The 19,760-nt window shown below is 41.6% G+C and overlaps 1 protein-coding gene across 1 annotated transcript in view; it reads left to right on the top strand.

Annotated features, from left to right (window-relative positions):
* The window catches only part of LOC310812879 (contactin-associated protein-like 5), a gene marked incomplete at its 3' end in the record, with an annotated part of 49,736 nt that extends 29,976 nt beyond the window's left edge, over nt 1–19,760 (top strand). Inside the window, exons 9-24 of the mRNA XM_083681617.1 lie at nt 647–790; nt 1,513–1,687; nt 4,828–4,934; nt 5,363–5,482; nt 6,314–6,514; nt 8,845–9,001; nt 9,287–9,414; nt 9,607–9,780; nt 10,678–10,896; nt 11,744–11,983; nt 13,729–13,953; nt 14,399–14,532; nt 14,970–15,057; nt 17,455–17,658; nt 18,947–19,021; nt 19,558–19,760. Coding sequence (XP_083537743.1) covers nt 647–790; nt 1,513–1,687; nt 4,828–4,934; nt 5,363–5,482; nt 6,314–6,514; nt 8,845–9,001; nt 9,287–9,414; nt 9,607–9,780; nt 10,678–10,896; nt 11,744–11,983; nt 13,729–13,953; nt 14,399–14,532; nt 14,970–15,057; nt 17,455–17,658; nt 18,947–19,021; nt 19,558–19,760 — 2,594 coding nt within the window. The remainder of the gene's footprint in view (nt 1–646; nt 791–1,512; nt 1,688–4,827; nt 4,935–5,362; nt 5,483–6,313; nt 6,515–8,844; nt 9,002–9,286; nt 9,415–9,606; nt 9,781–10,677; nt 10,897–11,743; nt 11,984–13,728; nt 13,954–14,398; nt 14,533–14,969; nt 15,058–17,454; nt 17,659–18,946; nt 19,022–19,557) is intronic.

Here is a 19,760-nt window from a genome sequence, read left to right as displayed (position 1 = left end):
GTCATACACAGCTTCGATGCCCTTCGCTGCAAAGGCCACATGTTTAAAGGGCCAATCTGCAATTGGTACATCAATTTTAAATGTTTGATATATAGCCATTGATTATTGAAGAATATCACGTATAAATGCCTCATTAGCTTAGTTCAACTGTCTTACCCCATCAGAACCCAACATATAAGCTTGTTTTACTCTATTGGTTGTAAACAACACAATTGTAAACAAACACTGTACAGCTTCAACACATGGTTACAACTATAATGTTGATCTCATGGATGGTCAATCCTTGCATCCATAGCTATGAAATTGAGTGATTTCATTTCTCCAGCCTCATCCCTCAGCTGTTTATAAAAGAAGAGTCAGGGAGCTCACTTTGTTGTTGTTTGAAATGCAGATTGCACAAGATTATACCTTTGAGGTTTACCATTGGTTGGTTTTCTCTCAGAATGGAAGCACAAACAGAACACAACACAAACAGTTGTGGATTAGCCTTTGTGTACTTGGTAATGGTCGGGACCAATATGGGAGATCTACCTATGTTGTACAAAAACAAGTAAGATCGGTGTGCCTTGTAATACCCAAAGTACAGTAAGTAAGGTATCATAGTGTTAGACATTGACTCAATTCAACTATATGTGTGCGTCCACAGGTCATAGGGTGAATGATGGACTGTGGCACTCTGTGAGTCTTAGCACGCGAGGTCTGCAGGTCACCATGACTCTGGACAGCGAGCCGTCCTCAACCATCGAGCTGGGAGACCACCTGGAGGCAGGAGACTACCTCTACTTCGGAGGTGAGAGGACAGACACTATGTATGTCTCAAAACACAAACTTGCACACTGCCTAGTACGAACAAATGTATTGGCCATCCATACGACTCTAAATAGTGTGCAAGTATGAATCTTGGGAGAAATAAGATGTGAGGATAGATACAGATACTCTACTTGGTGAGAAAACACAAAATGTGACAGTTAACTACAGAAGGGCTCTATTCCTGTTGAATATTCAGGAATTTACAGGAGAAATTCAGTAGAATTTCAGTGGAATACTGAACCCTCAATGTTGGACTACAGTGCCTTAAGAGCTCTTAATTTGCAGTGGCATATAAACAGAGATTTGCTTAATACATGCAACAAACTTAAGCTTCCCAGAACATGCCATGTAAATCTCAAATCTTCTGATAGCTCGCTTTTTACTAAGCTGCTTTTAAGGGCTTCAACTTACATAATGGGGAATCTTGACAGGTTTAATTCTGTTCTCTCTCACTTCCTCTCCGATCACAGAGGTTTAAAAAAGCACATGCTTGTCATGCAAAAAAAGTTGTTTATGAATATTTTCTGTTTCGATTTCAGTAAATATCTGTTTCTAGGTGTCTGCTCGCATGTCTCTTTGCACAGTTAGCAAACAACCCTCTTTGCAATTCAACATATTTCCGTAAGCCTCTTTTGTTGTGTTATTAGAGTGGGAGCTGGTTTGGCAGATGTTTGGTTACATCCCCTGCTGTGCGCACATTAGGTTGTCCCTCCTCGTCCCCAAGTGTCTCTGGCTGTAAGAACCCCACGTTGGCGTTCCAGGGGTGCATGAGGCTCATCTCCATCAACGGCCAACCAATGAACCTCAACCAAGTGCAGCAAAGACTTCTGGGAAACTACAATGAACTTCAGTTTGACACCTGTGGCATCCATGACAGGTATGACAATTATGTGAGAGAAATTCCTTCTCTCGTTGGGTGGAACTGTACTCCTAAACAGCAGCAAGTGTTCACAAAGAGACTGGAACAGTCCCTATTCCACTTGAGAAGGTGCTCCTCTACAACACTCAATCCACAGTTCCAGAACACATTTGTTATGTAATAACATAATGAAGTGTTCCAGAGCTACTACATACTGTAGGCCTACTGCAAGTGCAACTTCATGGGAAAGTGTGACCATAGGACTATGTATTTTGGAACTCCAACTTTAGAGATCTTTTTTTATTATTATGTTTATGTAAGAACATGACCATGACCAAGTTAAAGTCATGTGAAGTCATGTGAAACCTGCCAAGACAGAAGGTCTACTTGCATCGGGGGAGTAGAAACACGGGCCAGGTTTGTATTGTCCAGGTAAAGCTGCTGATGAGGTCTTTGGTCTCGACTGTGTCTCCATTTATCAGTGACTCAAGCCCATGTGCAGATTGAGTGAATGATTACTACCATGAACGTTCACAGTCATCTGTGTTGCTACACAACCCAGGGGAAGGGAACTAAAATTAGAAACTCATCACTCACCAGGAGGTGATTAAGAAAATAGCATAAGAGTTTGTTTTGTGTCACCTAGATGTTGTTTGTGTTAATTGTGTCCCTATACTGCAGAAGAAGTGTCTATGTGGCAACACCTTTCTTCATGTGATAAAATACATTTACTTCGATGTTTTGATGTACCATAAAACAAGGACTTGATATATTCACTGCAGTACAATATACTGTAGTATCTGAGTCCACAGTGGTATATAAGAAGAGTGGTACCAATGAGCTTCAAATAGTTATATATAGCTTCCTGGTTAAACTTTCTGATTTACCCAATATTGATTTTTGTTATTGGACTAACAATCCGTTGCCTGGCAACATGATGAGCTGCACACAGTTAGGAGAGAACTAGCCAACTCTGTTGCACTAGTATCTGATTAAAACATACAAGCGCAAGTTATGCAAAGTAAGCACAATATGAGCAGACTTACCCAATTAATGAGCAGACTTACTCAATTAATTAACTGTAAATAGTAGGGTATTATCACCTCACCTCAAGCTATGTCACCTTGTCGTTTGTTTAGCAGTCGCAGTGTGAATCTGGCAAGATGAGGGGCATGTTGTTTCGAGGCCATGTTGTTTTCTATATATCTGACACATTCCATCGGGCCAACATCTGGAAGTAATCAATGTTGTCTAAACTAGCAACTCAAACTGTATTGAAAAAAAGAAGCTGACACATAAGGGTTTTTAGCTCATAAAATTAGTGCTGTTTTCATGGGCTCATATGATATATTTGTACAATTGTGCATTCATTGGCATCACTTATGGAACACTCTTGTAGAGTCCACTGATTTGCTCATACAGTCCTGTAAGTAGGCTAGTCTCTATTTTAGGGTCTGACATTTGGAGTCTTTTGAATGGAGAAGAGGAGGGGGTTTGAGAGAAGTTAAAAGCACATTTATGGAAGGATTCTCTTTTTGGTTCCTGATTTGTTTATTTATCCTTGTGGGGTTCCAAATCAACACAATCAAAAACATGTCTGCTTCTGTCTCTGACCTTTCCAATTTAGCTTTCATCCACTTATAATTGCGTAACCCCCGCGGAAATGAAAAAAATCACAATTAAATTCTATCTCCTTTCCTCTCAGTTTGTAAAGACCGGGCTGATTGGTCACTCCTGCTGTTCCAGAATCCTGTTTATTAATATAGAACATGCCTATGACCAGTCCCACACTTTAAAACATTCATGCCCAGCTGTCATCGTCCAGGCCAAACTCTGTGTCACACTTTCATAGTCATCCCTGAAGGGAGCGGGGGTCAGACTGCGACCGTGGCCCCGAAATCGGTGTGCATTTACCCCCTCAGTGAGGAAAGGAGGGTCTACTGGATGTCCAATAAAGCTATTAGAAAAGAGCCTTCAGGCACTTCAGGTAGTGACATATATTATTGAAAAATATATGAATGTCTTTGTTAGCGAGTGTGCCAATTATACGACACAAAGGCCCTTGGAGATGATTGTTCCTTTTGTTAAAGAGCGTCTTTCTACATTTACTCTAACTACTAAACCGTCCATTGTCCACTACATTGCAAAGGAACAGTTCTGTATGTTGGGAAGCATATTTTTATGTTCCATGAAAAGCCCCTCGACAGTACATGTGAAAATAAAGAATAGCACAGCGGTAATTAGACCTTCACCTGAAACGTTACATGTAGAACAGTTGACACTCCTTTGTAGCGTTAAGCAGTGAAATGGGAATTGAAATGGTGTTGTGAGCTCAAGAGAGAGACAGATGAGACAAGATCAAATTGAATTCACACATACCTGCCTTAGCCATCCAATATGCACTTTGTTGCTTTGTTTACAAGCTCCCTTTCTGTTTTGTTTACAAGCAATACACAACCTTTCCTCAATTATACCACGATAAAAACAAGTATGATTATTGAACTGCATAAATTAGGTTGGCATGTCAGAATGAAAGCCTCATAGGAAAATAAAGGGGAACATTTTTTAAAAAGAGATGCAAACTCAGAACTCAACAACTGTTTAATGTTTACTAAAATCTCACTTCACTAGAAAGTTTTGCATGCAGATAATGTGATCTTTGTGAACTACTCCTTGTGAAATTGGTGTCGTGAATAATTCGTATTTTCAGTCTTACAGGCATTCTGTTGTTTAGTAGCTGTCACTGATTTCAAAACACCTGCCACTGTCACCCCGTGAATATTTTCTACTGTTAAAATAGAGATGGTATTTCAACAAGCATATTACACTGTCAAATGAAATACAATACACTTACAGCATTCAGAAAAATACATATTTGAATATGCAATCATCCACATAACCCACTATACTGTATTGGATAGCTTGGATGTCTGTTATAAGCTACCAACTGTTAAATTAATTGTATTCATAGTTAGCAGGGTGTTTATATGTAGTTATTTTCATCTCAGTCAGAGAGTTAAAATACAAAAAACAACCACATTTTCTACTTTGGCATTGTTGTCTTCGCAGCTTTAGAATACCTGTGTGGCACCAGTTTCTGCCAATTCGAGACTTGTGTCTTTCTTCAGTCTCTGCTCTCTCTCTCTCCTTCTCCTCAGATGTCTTCCCAACTTCTGTGAGCATGGAGGGCAGTGTTCCCAGTCCTGGAGCTCCTTCTACTGTGACTGTTCTGGAACAGGATACACTGGAGCCACCTGCCACAATGGTGAGTCAAACTGCCCTATATACACACCTCTACAGCATCCTCTCTTATATCCATTTCAGTTTGTAAACACATCCAATTTAGTCTCACTTTTCCCATTGTTTAACTGTTTTTCCCATTGTTTCCCATTGTTTAGCTATTCTGTAATATGTCATGATACAACTTTATTTATCCCCGTGGGTAATTATGTTCAGGGATAGATTGTTTTTCAACACACTTGGGAAGTTACTGATGATTTCATTGTTTTGCTAGACTACCATAGCATGTACAGTACCACATTGGGAATAGAATACACCACACATGGCATGTCTGTTTTTTTTCATCAACTTATTTTTGTGAACGTGTAGTTTGCATATATATATATATATATATATGTATATATATATATATATATAAATATATAAAACCTCTCTATTTAATTCTCCCCCCAGCTATCTATGAGGCATCCTGTGAGGCCTATAGGCTGATGGGCAGCTCCTCAGGCTACTTCTCCATTGATCCAGATGGGAGTGGTCCTCTGGGGCCCACACAGGTCTACTGCAACATGACAGGTGAGCTGCTGTCCTCTGGTCTCCAACTATACAAGTATACTTTAGATTTAGGTCAATTATGATCCTGTTGATAGACTGGCAGCCAAACAACATAGTCAATCTAGATGTATTAGATTTATGACCAGAATTATGTTTCAAATTGGATTACGTCCCTCGTAATCCAGCAAACATGATAATTCAGATCAATCTCTTGTCTATTGCATTCAGGCTTTACCTAAGCACAGTACATCTGGGATTAAGTGCATTTCTCCCTCATCCCTTCACATCCCGTTATGTGGGAAGCAGCCACGTTAGACCCGTTCATAACCGTCAAATCAGAATGCATTCCTACAATGTTGACCGAGACTGACTGCCAATTAGAGGCACTGTCAGATATGTAAATACCTCTCAGTAGCCTGGTACAGAATCATTACAGTAATTAATATGCATCATAAAGGAACAGTGATAAACTGTTATATTTAATGTGTAAGCTCGTTAAAACACAAAATTAATTCTAAAGTCCTGACTCAATACAAGCAGTGCCTTATTTTTTGCAAGGTATTTATCTAATTCAATGACTACACTATTGCACTAACAATCAACAAATGGATGTCTCCGGAATTCACTCGGGGTGCTTGGGTTAGTAATGAGGGCCTGTGCGTCTAGTGATATGTAGCACAAATAGAGCTGGGACTACCTTGTTTTGCCATGAAACCATACTGTTTACACTTGGTCTGTGTGTGTGTGTGTGTGTGTGTGTGTGTGTGTGTGTGTGTGTGTGTGTGTGTGTGTGTGCGTGTGTGCGTGTGTGCGTGTGTGCGTGTGTGCGTGTGTGTGTGTGTGTGTGTGTAGATGAGAAGGTGTGGACAGTGGTCAGCCACAACAGCACAGCTCCAGTGAGAGTCCATGGCTCCACGCTACAGAAGCCCTACGTTATGAGGTTCAACTACAGTGCCTCACCTGAACAACTACGCGCCCTTGTGGCCGGGTCGGAGCAGTGTCAACAGGACGTGGTGTACGGCTGCAGGAAGTCCCGTCTCTTTAACACTTGGGGTGAGACTAACTATGCAGTACTTATTTGCATGTTTGTCGTGAGACTGTTTCCCCTCCAAAGAGTTTAGTTACAGATACTTAGCAGACTTCACAATGCCGGCATCCGATCCACGGCCCATTTATCACCAAATGTTTGGCCATATACTGGCTCTATGTTCCCTGCTGAATATGTTTTATTACACAATGTTTGTGTGCTGTTGCATGGGGAGTTGAATAATGTATGCTGCTTGTGAGACCCCCTTTTATTCCCTCAGTTCTTGCAACGCTTGGGGAGCCCCAACTGTAGGCTCATCATTTATGAAAAATTTATGTAGCCAGATCTCTTGGAGGTGAATACCATGTCACCGCAGACAATAAACACGTTTATTATGCCGAAAGTTAAGTTTGTTAGTTTCAGCCCAGTAGATATGAAACCAAACATAATTGCTTTCATTGTTTACTTGAACACTTCAGAAAAAGATTTCAAAAACACAGCTCGCTGTAATTGGACTAGCACAACAACAGATGCTTTTCATTTTACCATGGCAACGCTCTTTCTAGCTTGTGGGGTATAAGCTGGCGTACAGCAGGACAGATAGAGCATGCAGAAGGGGTGTTACAAATGGCTTCATTGTTAATTATGTGATGTGTTTCATGTGTCAGAGAAGGCCAGGAATCCTTCCATATGTTTAACTGCAGTATTGTCCAAGTTTGAGATGCAACACTGTAATGATCAAACTAAAGCAAACAAGGATTTTATTTAAATTTGAATGACCAAAACATTTAATACAGTAGGTTGATTGTATCCTGCACTGATATCACAAAATCAGCACACAGTATTTTAATGACATGTTTAAACCTTTTACCTTACGGTTGAAGAGAAACCATCCCCTTGTTTCTTTTGTCTTTAACATTTTAAGAATGTTGGTTAGATAATGCATCCTCCAGCAATATTTTCATAAATAAATAAATATTTATGCCTAAGTACTTCCTATCGTTAAGTCCTTGAGTAAGTAACTCATCTCCCCTTACAGTTAATCCCATCTCCCCCTGTGTTTAAGCACGTTCAGAAAGCAATTTCCTTGTGATTACTTTGATTTAACTGGAAAACAAGACACCAGCACCATTTGCTTTTCCATTTGAAAGCTGATCTATGGAACTTTATGACTTGTGCATTTTTTAATTATTAACCTGGCATCCATCCCAGGCGCCCAAATTATTATTTCAGTCTCAAACTATTTCGGACACTAATGGAAACCAAACAATTGATTTATTGCGATCCATCATGATTGTTGAAAATTTGATTAAAAGTATCGAGATGGAGATATTAAAATCAAGGTCAGCTATTAGACTTAACTTCAGTACAATATCAAACGATGTGTCTCTGGCCAATCTTCCGCTGAAGAAGTACCATCAACCCACTCTTATGAAGTAAATTCAATATAAAGTGTGGATATTCATTATAATATATATTTCCATATTACTGTAGATTTTCTTTCTCGGAGAAGACAAATATAAACCGTTATCCCACTAAACTCGACATTCAAACCAGTCAACGTGACTTGCTAGCAGTAAAAAAGCCCCCATACCCACTCCTACTGAATCACTCTCAATGCAATCTCCCAATTCCATAACCTCTCTCCCTGCTGTTCTCCCCCAGTCCTAGAAGCAGGCCTCTTAACAGCTCAGCTACGTGATGAACCAGCCACTGCAGATGCATAGATGGGTGTGAGAGATACTACTCCCTCCAGGCCTGCAGTGTCTCTAATGCAGGGTCATGTGGTGTGATGGATGACTGATTGGAGCTGTGCCACTTAGACACGCTGGAGGAAGTGAAGCCTATCTGACTGCTTCACTGAGGGCTCATTGACACAATGTCATGGGATGCCACCACATGCCCTGAGCTCTGCTCACATGCAGCCACTGTGGGGCCCATTCTGTAATAATGGTGATGGCCCACATGGCCGTTAAGAGAGTTCTGGAGGCGCACGGCTAACTGGCTCTGACCAAAAAGTACGACAAATAGTCAAGATAGCATGAGAAACGGAAATTGTATTCCAACATGATGTAGTATTGTCTTATTATATTGTCCACTGCTGAGTACTTGGTTCAGTGGACTGTACGCTGTTGAAATATCGTATTGCTCTGTTGGTTTGCTATTGTTGGTACCATCATTTTAACAGCATGGATTGGATGATTTTTGTGCTCAGATGGCAACCCGTTGTCTTGGTGGGTGGACCAGGGTGGAGAGTCCCTGGAACAAAAGTTCAACTGTTTTGTGATTCTCTTTTTTGCTAGTCGTACAGTAGGTATCATGGTAATTGCATGGATGTGTTTGTGCTCTATCTCAGATGGTACCCCGTTGTCGTGGTGGGTGGACCAGGGTGGAGAGAGACGGACCTACTGGGGAGGCTTCCTGCCTGGGGTTCAGCAGTGCTCCTGCAGCCTGGAGGAGAACTGCATGGACATGAACTACTTCTGCAACTGTGACGCTGACACAGACTCATGGTAACAAGGCAAATGTGGCTCTCTGTCTAGGGATTTACTGGCCTTTTTTTAACCTTATGTCATTATGTGTCTACTTGCTGTGTCTACTAGTGCTCATTATTGTCCATTTATTTTCCTTTAAATGTTTTCTATGAATAATGTATTTTAGTCATACGTTGATATATTTTGATAGACAAAAATATGCCCCTTAAAATATGAGGCATTTTTTGTTAGGACTGGAAGAGGGCGGGGTTCATCATTCTCACATCAGAGCATCCTCAACAACTTATTCTTCGTTCATTACAGGGCTAATGACACGGGAGTCCTCTCCTACAAAGACCACTTACCAGTGAGCCAGATCGTGATTGGAGACACCAACAGAACAGGCTCGGAGGCTGTCTACAGAATCGGCCCGCTGCGTTGTCATGGTGACAGTAGGTGAACAGTTCTAGACTCTTTCATCCTCCTTGTCTTTAGAAACCACAAAACTGAACAAATATGTGGCCTTGTGTTAAAGCCTGATTCACCACATAACATTTTTATCATTCTCCCTTCATTTTAGCATTGTCCTAATTTTCAATGCTGGTTTATCAAAGACGATCTGAAACTTGTCTCCATTCTTCCAGAGTCTGTGTGGAACGCAGCGTCCTTCTACCAGGAGTCTTCCTACCTGCACTTTCCCACCCTCCAGGCAGCAGAGCTCAGCGCTGACATCTCCTTCTACTTCAAGACCAGTGCCCCCTCAGGAGTCTTTCTGGAGAACCTGGGCCTCAAAGACTTCATTAGAGTGGAGCTCAGCTGTGAGTCAGTGTGCTACTCACACACGCGTACATGCACATAAACACGCACACACACAAACACATGCACGCCTGCACACACACACACACATACACACACACACACACACAATCCATTTGGATAGAGACCAGCACTGTGAAATCATATCAAGATTCTATTTTCTGATGAAAGTGCTTGCTACATCTGACCTGCAGTTTGAGAAACATGCAAGCTGACAATCCTGCACTGCATGATGTACTTCTAATTGCTCACTGAGAGCTATGTTATCAAGCTGTCAAATAAGGTCTGAATAGCACAGGATAATTTCAGCCAGTATCTTAGAGGTGGCTGTAGGAGAACATATGACTGAATCTATAGGGAGGCAAAACAGGTGTGCTTAAAAGGAGTCTTTTCAGGAATTTTCAACGTCTCTTCGGGACTCTGTAAGATTTCATTGTCGTACATAATATCTGGTGCATTGAAATAACTGCCGCTTTTTGAATCTAAGGGGCTTTAGGAAATATTGACAAACTGTCGTCTCAGCACTTCATAACTCCATATAGGTCAACAAGCTTTCGAAGCATCAATGCAAAATATTGCATCGACATGAAATGAACAAATGAAATGGTATAACATACGCAATAGTATTTGATAGTATAGCTCTTACATCACAGAGAGAGAGAGAGAGAGAGAGAGAGAGAGAGAGAGAGAGAGAGAGAGAGAGAGAGAGAGCAAAAGGAGGTAGAAAGGAGTTCTCATTGTGAAGAAATATTTAAATATCAGCCTTGGTATGAAAACGTCAGAAAATCATTCATGGTGAAAATGGAAATACTAATGTGATGATTGCTAGAGTTCCTGTGACGTCATGCCGATCTCTCTCCCTGTGTGTCTGTCCCCTGTGCCCCCGCCCTTCCCCTCAGCTCCTCTGGTGGTAACGTTCTCCTTTGACGTGGGCAACGGGCCGGTGGTTTTGGCGGTGAAGTCCCACGTGCCCCTGAATGACAGGCAGTGGCACTACGTGAGGGCGGAGCGCAGCGTGAAGGAGGCCTCTCTGCAGGTGGACCAGCTGCCTCTACGCTTCCTGGACGCCCCGTCTGACGGACATCTCCGCCTCAGGCTCAACAGCCAGCTGTTTGTGGGTAGGCCTGGAGCAGAGCAGAGCAGAGTAGAGTAGAATAGAATCAACACAGTCATTTGTGAAAACGTGTTTCCATTTGTTATAGTAGGTAACTATGATCCTTAGCAGCAGTATTTTCAGCAGTCAGCATCTGATTGGGTCCTGTGAAATCAGTTGTGTGCCTCGTCTGAGCAATCAGTTAGATTGACACATCACATAAATGCCAACAGACATTGAGTTTCCAGAGGACCAGAGTGGCATGCTCCTGACCTAAGTGGATTCATTTCAACAGACAGAAATTGTAAACTATGTGTGGGTAGAGGGAGCACAATGGGAGTTTTTGCTGCAGTCAGATGTTTCAGTATAAAGACTGGAGATTGCTCAGGGTGGAGATGTCATTTCACATTTCTGTTTTTATTTTAACGAGTACAGTAGATGGCTGGGTTATGTCTTTGTTTTACTGCTCACTCTGCTTGTAAGATAAATAGAAATGTGAATCCACACTGCCTGTAGTGGTCTAATCTTGAGCAACAGAAACACTCCAGTCATAAAAACAAAATATTTTTAAGACAAAAAACACTCTTAAGACTCAGCAAGAATGAGGTTGTCTCGGATAGACATAAATGCAGTTTGTAACTACACTTGGTATATTTCAAAATGTAAAAACTTGGCATAACTACATACACAATTAGCGATATGCAATTAAATGTATCATAACACTGTAACAACAGGTGTAGGAGTGAGTTATGATCTCTCCTCTCTCCTCCAGGAGATGTATTATTGTAGTATATATTATAGGGGTGTTATGAATGTGTTATAACACTGTAATAGCCTTATGAATGAATAATAATCTCCCTTCTCTCCTCCAGGAGGAACGGCCTCCAGACAGAGGGGCTTCCTGGGCTGCATCAGAACTCTGACCATCAACGGCGTGACCTTTAACCTGGAGGAGCGGGCTAAGATGACCCCGGGGGTGACCTCTGGCTGCCCCGGCCACTGCAGCGGCTCCAGCAGTCTCTGCCACAACAGAGGGAGGTGCCTGGAGAGGAACAGCGGCTACGTCTGTGACTGCTCCCAGTCCGCCTACGGGGGACCCTCCTGCAAGGAAGGTGGGGGTCTTAGACTGTAGCTTGCCATTGTAAAAGATAGCCGTTGGTGTTGAGTAATACCTGAAGTCCCCATGTCCTTGCTCTACTATGATATCTGAAGTCTAATGAATGCTTCCATTAGTTTCACACATGGGGACATACATCATAGAAGTCAGCCTTAGGTCTTGTGATGTTTAATTTCTATTAATTTCAATGTTGCTGTGTTTTCCATACAGTATAATTGTGCATACACTCATAGTAATATAAAGTATGATTTGTAATGTGTTGGCGGAATGTTCTCTCACAAAGGCCATTCAGCTAAAATATGCAAAATGTTGATTGACATTTCAGTTCCATTATTGCATTTCATTGCATTGTCAACATCGTTAGTATTAGACATCTAATTTTGCTGAGAGATTATGGCAACATAATTCGTATTATGTCTATGACGGTGACATATATATCATATATTACATTACAAAAGACAGTTAGGCTGCTTCTGTCCTGAAGTTCATTTGCTCTTGTGAAGTGGAGGTGTTAAGATCAGGGGCATTCAGAGTGCAGATTGGGCTCAAACAAGTGAAGAAGTGATCAAAGCGAGAGAGGAGAAGATGACAGATCTTTTCTCCTCTGCTGTCTCTGGTCTGTCTGAGAGGATCCATCTCTCACATTCAAACTAATCTAGGCCTCCATGATTATGGAAGAGACACGTCTCACTTTTCACTGGTTCTGAGATACAATCAAGCCTCACTTTGATCCAATTTTGCTTCCATAGAACCCTCCATCTGAGATACAGAATATATGACTCACACCTTTTTTCACATTCTTGTTCAGAATTTGCATGGTATTTCATATCTAGAGTGCCTTGCATAAGAAATGGGACAGTGAAGCATTTGTTCTTCTTTTGGCTCTACACTCCAAAAGGTTGGATTTGAGAGGTTAAAGTAGAGATTCTCAGCTTTTATTTGATGGTGTTGGTGTACATATTGGTTTCACCATTCTGAAATTACACTACTTTTTATGCATAGGGTTAGTATCAAATGTCTAAATTAAGTACTCATGTTAAGTATTTGGACTGACAAGATGTTTCTGTACACTTCAGAATTCATCCTACTCATCATCCGACTCTTTTAGATACTTTTTAGCAAACCGTAACCTGGCCATCCTGTTTTTGTGGCTAACTAGTGGCTTGCACCTTGCAGTGTAGTCTCTGCTGGTGAAGTCTTCTGTGGATGATGGTCTCTGACACATTCACACCTACCTCCTGGAGAGTGTTCCTGATCTGGGGTTTTTCTTAATCACGGTGAACATTCATCGGTCATCCACTGTAGAAGTCTTCCTTGGCCTGCCAGGCCATTTGTGAGCTCACTCGAGCTTTCCTTCCTTTTAATGATGTTCCAAACTGTTGATATTGATAGGTTTAAGGTTTTGACTATGCACTGTATAATGCATTGTAACATGATTTTCATCAGATATGATAATTTCACTTTATTATGTTGCTATATTGAAACAATGACTCTTCAGGCATTCTTACTGCAGGCCTAAATATTGGCTCTTGCCTCCAGCACTTCTCCATTGCCTCCAGTGCTTCCCATTTGTGCAATTTACAGCAATCAACAAGTGAGATGCAATCATGGTTATTCAAGACTGTAACCCAAAGATAAAACTCATGATAACCCTCTCCTGTCCTCTATCTTTCTCCCCCTCTCTCTCTCTCTCTCTCTCTCTCTCTCTCTCTCCCTCTCTCTCTCTCTCTCTCTCTCCAGAGGTGTCTGTGTCATTTGACAGAGAGTCGTCAGTGACCTACACCTTCCAGGAGCCTTTCTCAGTGATGCAGAACAGAAGCTCTCAGGCATCCAGTGTGTCCAGAGAGAGCAGCAGGGCCAGAGAGAACATGGCCTTCAGCTTCATGACCACACAGAGCCCTGCCATGCTGCTCACTGTCAGCACCTTCAGCCAGCAGTACATAGCTGTCTTCCTGGCTCACAACGGTAGGTAGAACGGTTGTGGAAAATCCAATGAAGTCAAATTTAATAGTTAGTTTGTTTTACATCTGTACTAAGGCTGTTACAATACTAGCCTTCACCAAAGGGGTTTGAAACCATACGGAGACTCCACCAAGTCTATTACAAACATACTTATTTTGGCAAAGGGGTTTAGAAATGGATTTAAATGATTACAGTGACAGACCGACATTTATTTGTTGTAATTGTGATTACATCCGCTATTTCCTATTGCAAACTAGTTCATGACAAAGGACAAGAGATTGCTGTTTTGTGTTACAGTATATTTGTCAAACGACTTGTTATTACTAGACACAATGTAAGAACTGTTATTGAAATGTTTCCAATATCATGAGTATTGATTGACACCTTAGTTATCATATTGAGAGATTATTTCTCTAAAAGTATCCATGTCTCCGTCCTCCTCCACCAGGGAGTCTGCAGATCTGGTACCGTCTCCATAGAGACAGAAGACCAGATGTGTTCATCCCCAGACCCAGCAGTCTGGCAGACGGACTCCTCCACCGCATCAGAGTCCACCGCGAGGGGAAGGACCTCTACGTACAGGTCAGCTAGGGACACATACAGTACTGTACTGTAATGGCTATTCAGAATGCTAATGTAGAAGGGAGATGTAAATACAGCTGAGCAAGGGACAGACCTACACAACGAATGGCACCTAGGTGACAGAAGAGGGTAAGTGCACAGTGTATTGATACAAGTGATTGAGGGTGGTGGACACACATCATGTATATCATATTTTTAAGAAGCAGGGAGAGCGATTTAAACGGCATTCGATCACCATGAGCAGGAATAATTTGTCTTTTGTTGACAATGCCAAAACGGTCAATGCCAAAACGGTCAATGCCAAAACGGTGCTGAAATAAGTGAATGGCTGTGACACCCTAAACCAGCCAAGCATCTTGTTGTGGAATGTGTTCTTCACACCTCCTTACCTGTGTGTCTCTCTCTCTTGCTCCCTCTCTTCTCTCTCGCTCATCCAGATTGACAAGGACGTGAACCTGAGGTACAGCCTGTCGGCTGATGCAGAGCTAATCTCAATCAAATCGCTGACTTTGGGGAAAGTCACAGGTGAGCCCTTCTGAGAAATGAGGGACATTTTTGGTTGATGTACTTTGAAATGATGAACCGTCGCATAGCTTCAGTGCAGTCAAGGTCCTTTATTGTGGAAATGAGCTGGATATGGGTGCAGAGCTTGTATAGACGAAAATGACTCTGCAGTTAATGTCATAGTGAGCTACGAGAGACAGATGAGGTATGTTAGTGATATTACTTCTCACAAAAACAGCGTTTCTAAGTGTTGTCAAATGTCTCAATCATTTCCTTTCCAATCTGAGAAACACAGAACTCTGTGTGTGTGTGTGTGTGTGTGTGTGTGTGTGTGTGTGTGTGTGTGTGTGTGTGTGTGTGTGTGTGTGTGTGCGTTGCGTGTGTGTGTGCGCACGTGCGTGTTTGTGTGTGTGCATGTAATCCACATCAGAATGCTTTTCCTTGTCTTCGAATCAGGCTGTATCTCATACATATCACACACACAGACACACACACACACACACACACACACACACACACACACGCCACAAATTTGGGTAGAATCACACTCAAGCTTATCTCTCTACCCATTAATCAGTAGCTAAACGACATTCTTAAGTAAATCAAGCCTCATTTGTCTAACACACAGATTCACAATAGCTTAGGGAACAAGCAAATCTATGCTAATTGACAACATAATTTGCATTTCAAAACAAATGTATTCATTTTTATCATTAAGGTACAGTGGATCCCTGACTGGATGGAGATGAATTCATGAAATAATGATAATAATTTGTTCTTAGGTTAATGTGAGTGAAGCACAGTTTTGGAACATCAGTCATTGGCAATGCATAAATCATAGAAGTGAAAATATTAGAAGTGAGCCTCAGAGTAGTTTTCATCAAACTCCTGAAAAGTCATAAAAGGGAAGAGTTACAGTATAAGCACACACAGCAGTTTCAAGACTGCAATATGTATGCCAAATCTGGGCTTAGCATATGCGACATACTGTAGTAGACTCATGTCCTCATGGGTATGCCTGTTCTACCTATCATTCACTGCATTTCTAAGGACCCATTGTAAGAACCCACTGATCTCATTTTACTTAAGCACAGCACAACAACTTCCATTGCTTACTTACGTACTTCCCAAGCATCAAAGGAGAACCATTTACCTGCTCATGTCTCCTAGGGATCTATTAAGCCTAAGTGAATGCTTCCGCCACACAAACAAAGACCAGTGATAAACACTGTGGCCATACTGTAATTGTACAACTTGTTTGGGGGCAACAACGACTTCCTCTAAATTGCCCCCCATGGGAAGAGTGATGGTAATTCTAGATTTCAAAGAAGATTTTTAAAGCAAAAATGCAGTGAATGAATATGTACCCTCAGGGTAATAACCCAGTGAGAACAAGACAATCCTAACTCCCAGGGTTGGCAGCCACACGTTGATTTCTCTTGTATTTTATATTTCCATCTTATGTCATCTTGTCCTCGACGTAACACGACTCAAAATAACAAATTTCATCTCAACACCCTTATCTCGTACCGCTGATTAATGATATTCAAGTGCTTTTAAGCAGCCCAGAGTGTTATCTGCATATGTGGCAGTCATCATGATGAATTCCGGCAAATGAGGAATATTTAAACAAACGTATTGTGAATCTCTAATTGCATTTGCATACATTTCATGTGCAACCATTAGCTCACTCTCTCGTTGAAAATAACAAGCAGGAACAATTTTCATTAAGTCTCAAGAGAGTGTTAGCCCACTCAATGGCACATACAGTATCTCTCACATTGTCAAAGAGAGATTATATTGAAGGAGAGTGTATAGCATATGTGTATAGCATATACATTAGTCAAACTTGGATTCTGCTTTAAAGAGATCCAATGGGATCTTCGCAACCATGTGTTTTTTAAACCTTGTGTGTGTGTGTGTGTGTAGTAGTAGGACACTTACTAGTTACTAGCGTCAGTACTAGTGTAACAGTACTGCCGCTTCAAAACATTGGTGCTGAGAACCTCGGGATTCCATGGCTAAATGAGGTAAAACAGTGATTCAGTTCATAGATTATACACAGTTCTGTGTTTCTCAGATGTGGGAAATGATTCAGACATTTGACAAAGTCTAACACTTAGAAACGCTGTGGGCCCGAATGGTCATTGTAGAGTTGGTAGAATTATAATCTATGAACTGAATCACTGTTTTACCTCATTCAGCCATGGAATCCCTAGGTTATCAGCAGCAATATGTTGAAGCAGTAGTACTGTTACACTAGTACTGCCACCAGTAATTAGTAAGTGTCCTACAAATACACTACTACACTTCACTTTCTGAGCTCAGTGGAATCCTCACGCACACGCACCACATTACATTTGTATCTGTAACGTTCTGAACGTTTCACCTCATTGGTTACCCCCTTGGTGTTTACAGGAATGGATGTTGTGGATGAGGAAGTGATGCAAGCAGGATCCAAAGGTTTCATTGGCTGCCTGTCATCAGTCCAGTTCAATCACGTGGCTCCCCTGAAGGCTGCACTACTGAATCGTGGCAGCTCATTGGTCAGTGTACGGGGTCAACTGGTTGAGTCTAACTGTGGGGCGTTGGTGGATTCCACAATCTTACACTCTCAATCAGGTGAGAATGTAATATATCAGGAGATTTCTGCAGTTTTAGTACAAAGTCACTTCATATTTTACCTAGACAGTTGTGACAGTGGACAATTCCCTTTACTGTTTTAATCTTTGACACTCAGTGATTATATTTATATGCACACAATACAATTATTGGCCTTACTCCGAATAAGACAATATTTCGATTAAGCTGTTAACATGATCTGCAGAAGAAAATTCAGTTTACATGCAAATGGTGCATTGACCAATTAGTGATCAAAGATGGTTATGTTTCCCCTGTACATTTCTGCTGCTTTCCATCAAGGTTATTAGAAATGCAACCATGTTGCTCCCGTGGTACACACTGGTTTTGCTTTCCTGCAAATTGTGCATAATTCAGCCCTTTCATTCGCTAAATACAGTAAAAAGCCATTTTATACACTAATATGCTTGAAAACAGACTACAACACTATAAATGTATAATGATGGTCAGCAGGTGCCATTCGTTCCACCGGGGAACACACAGATATAAGCTAATGGGTGAGAGTACAGCAAGGATTGGTGGGAGAGAGTGGTTCTCAAATTATTATTTAGTGACAGAGAATGGAGAGATAACCATCCTTCTCAACGCTGTTCTCTATGGTGGAGAGAGTCCTGCGTCCTCAGGATGTTACCATGCGTCAGGAGGTACGAGTGGCAATTGTGCTCTACAAGATCCTTTGATGATTTTTTTGTAAACAAATTCTTATAATAAAATTGAGCTCTACAAGCTAGATAGCCATGCTGAGTACCGCATCAACGCCAACCAGTTTGTCAAGAAACGTTCTTCTGCAGAGGCAAGTTTGATCTGTCATACAAGATCTGATCAGACAGTCCACACTAGAAGAAGAAGGCATACGCAATGGCCGCATACTGTCTCGAAATACTCTGATTGATTATAATCCGACAAATAGCTCAATATTCCACGTTTGTATGTTGAGTATGCATACTCCGATTAAGGCCACATTTCGGGGTAACAAACCCAGAATAAGGTGTTGACATGACTCATGCCTTACTATTAGCATGCATGTAAACATAGTCATTGTCAACACTAAAACCTGAACTGAATCCTGAGTTTTCAGTCTCGAGAAGTGACCGTAGACTTTATGAATATGATGATGGTTCCCAAGTGAATATAGTTTATTCTTTTTGTTTGTTTTTCATCCAATCCCTTCTGTCCCCTTGTTCTAAAACAAATGAGAGATCAATGGTCTTATCCCATTCCTCATGATCACATCACATCACCTCTCTCTCTTCCCCGTCCACGGGGACAGATCATTCAGAGACAGTCGACAGAGGCAAGGAGCCATTAAGAAACGCTTCACAAAGCAACTCGGCAGTAATTGGAGGTGAGTTTTCCAATTCAGAGTTGTTAAAGTGCTCAATTGCGAAAGCCAGTCTGCTGTGAAATGAGCCCCGGCTATCTCTGCCTCTCCTCAGACATTTTCTTGGAATAATGTGTGTCTGTCATGACAGGATAACATGCCACAATTTAGGCATTTTCGGCACTGGAGAGATTTCCACAGTAATTATCCAGAGGGGACGTTATTTGCAATGTAAAGTAAAAGGTCTTGTAAATTGACTTCCAGTCAGATATGATTGTGTGTCATGAAGATAATGGATTGACTGATTAAAGACAACAAATAAAAGAAAAGAAAGCAAGAAGAGCATTCCTAAATTAATACCCTGGGTCACAAACATTGTTGTCAAGGGAATTACAATTTGAACCAGTCATTAATTCAGTGTCTCTGAAGTTAAGAAAAATATTGAAGGTGGTTCTGATGAGGCTAAACTGCTAAATTACCAAACAACATTGAACTGACCGGAGAATATAGCCCTATAATAGTCTCCTAAAGATGGCTGCCCTTGCTCCTCCCCTCCCCAGGTGTAGTCGCGGCGGTGGTCTTCATCACTTTGTGCGTGGTGGCGGTGATGACCCGTTTCCTGTACCAGCAGCGTAAGGCCCAGAGGAATGCCGCCAGCATCAAGGAGAAGGAGCAGCGGCAGCACAGCCTGGAGACGGCCTACCGGACAGAACTCCACCTCCACAACTCAGTCAGGGACAGCATGAAGGAGTACTACATCTGA

The sequence above is a fragment of the Argentina silus genome (assembly GCF_951799395.1).
Source record: "Argentina silus genome assembly, chromosome: 12".
Lineage (NCBI taxonomy): Eukaryota > Metazoa > Chordata > Actinopteri > Argentiniformes > Argentinidae > Argentina > Argentina silus.
The sequence above is the reverse complement of the archived record's forward strand: the minus strand, read 5'-3'. Positions and strand labels throughout refer to the sequence as shown.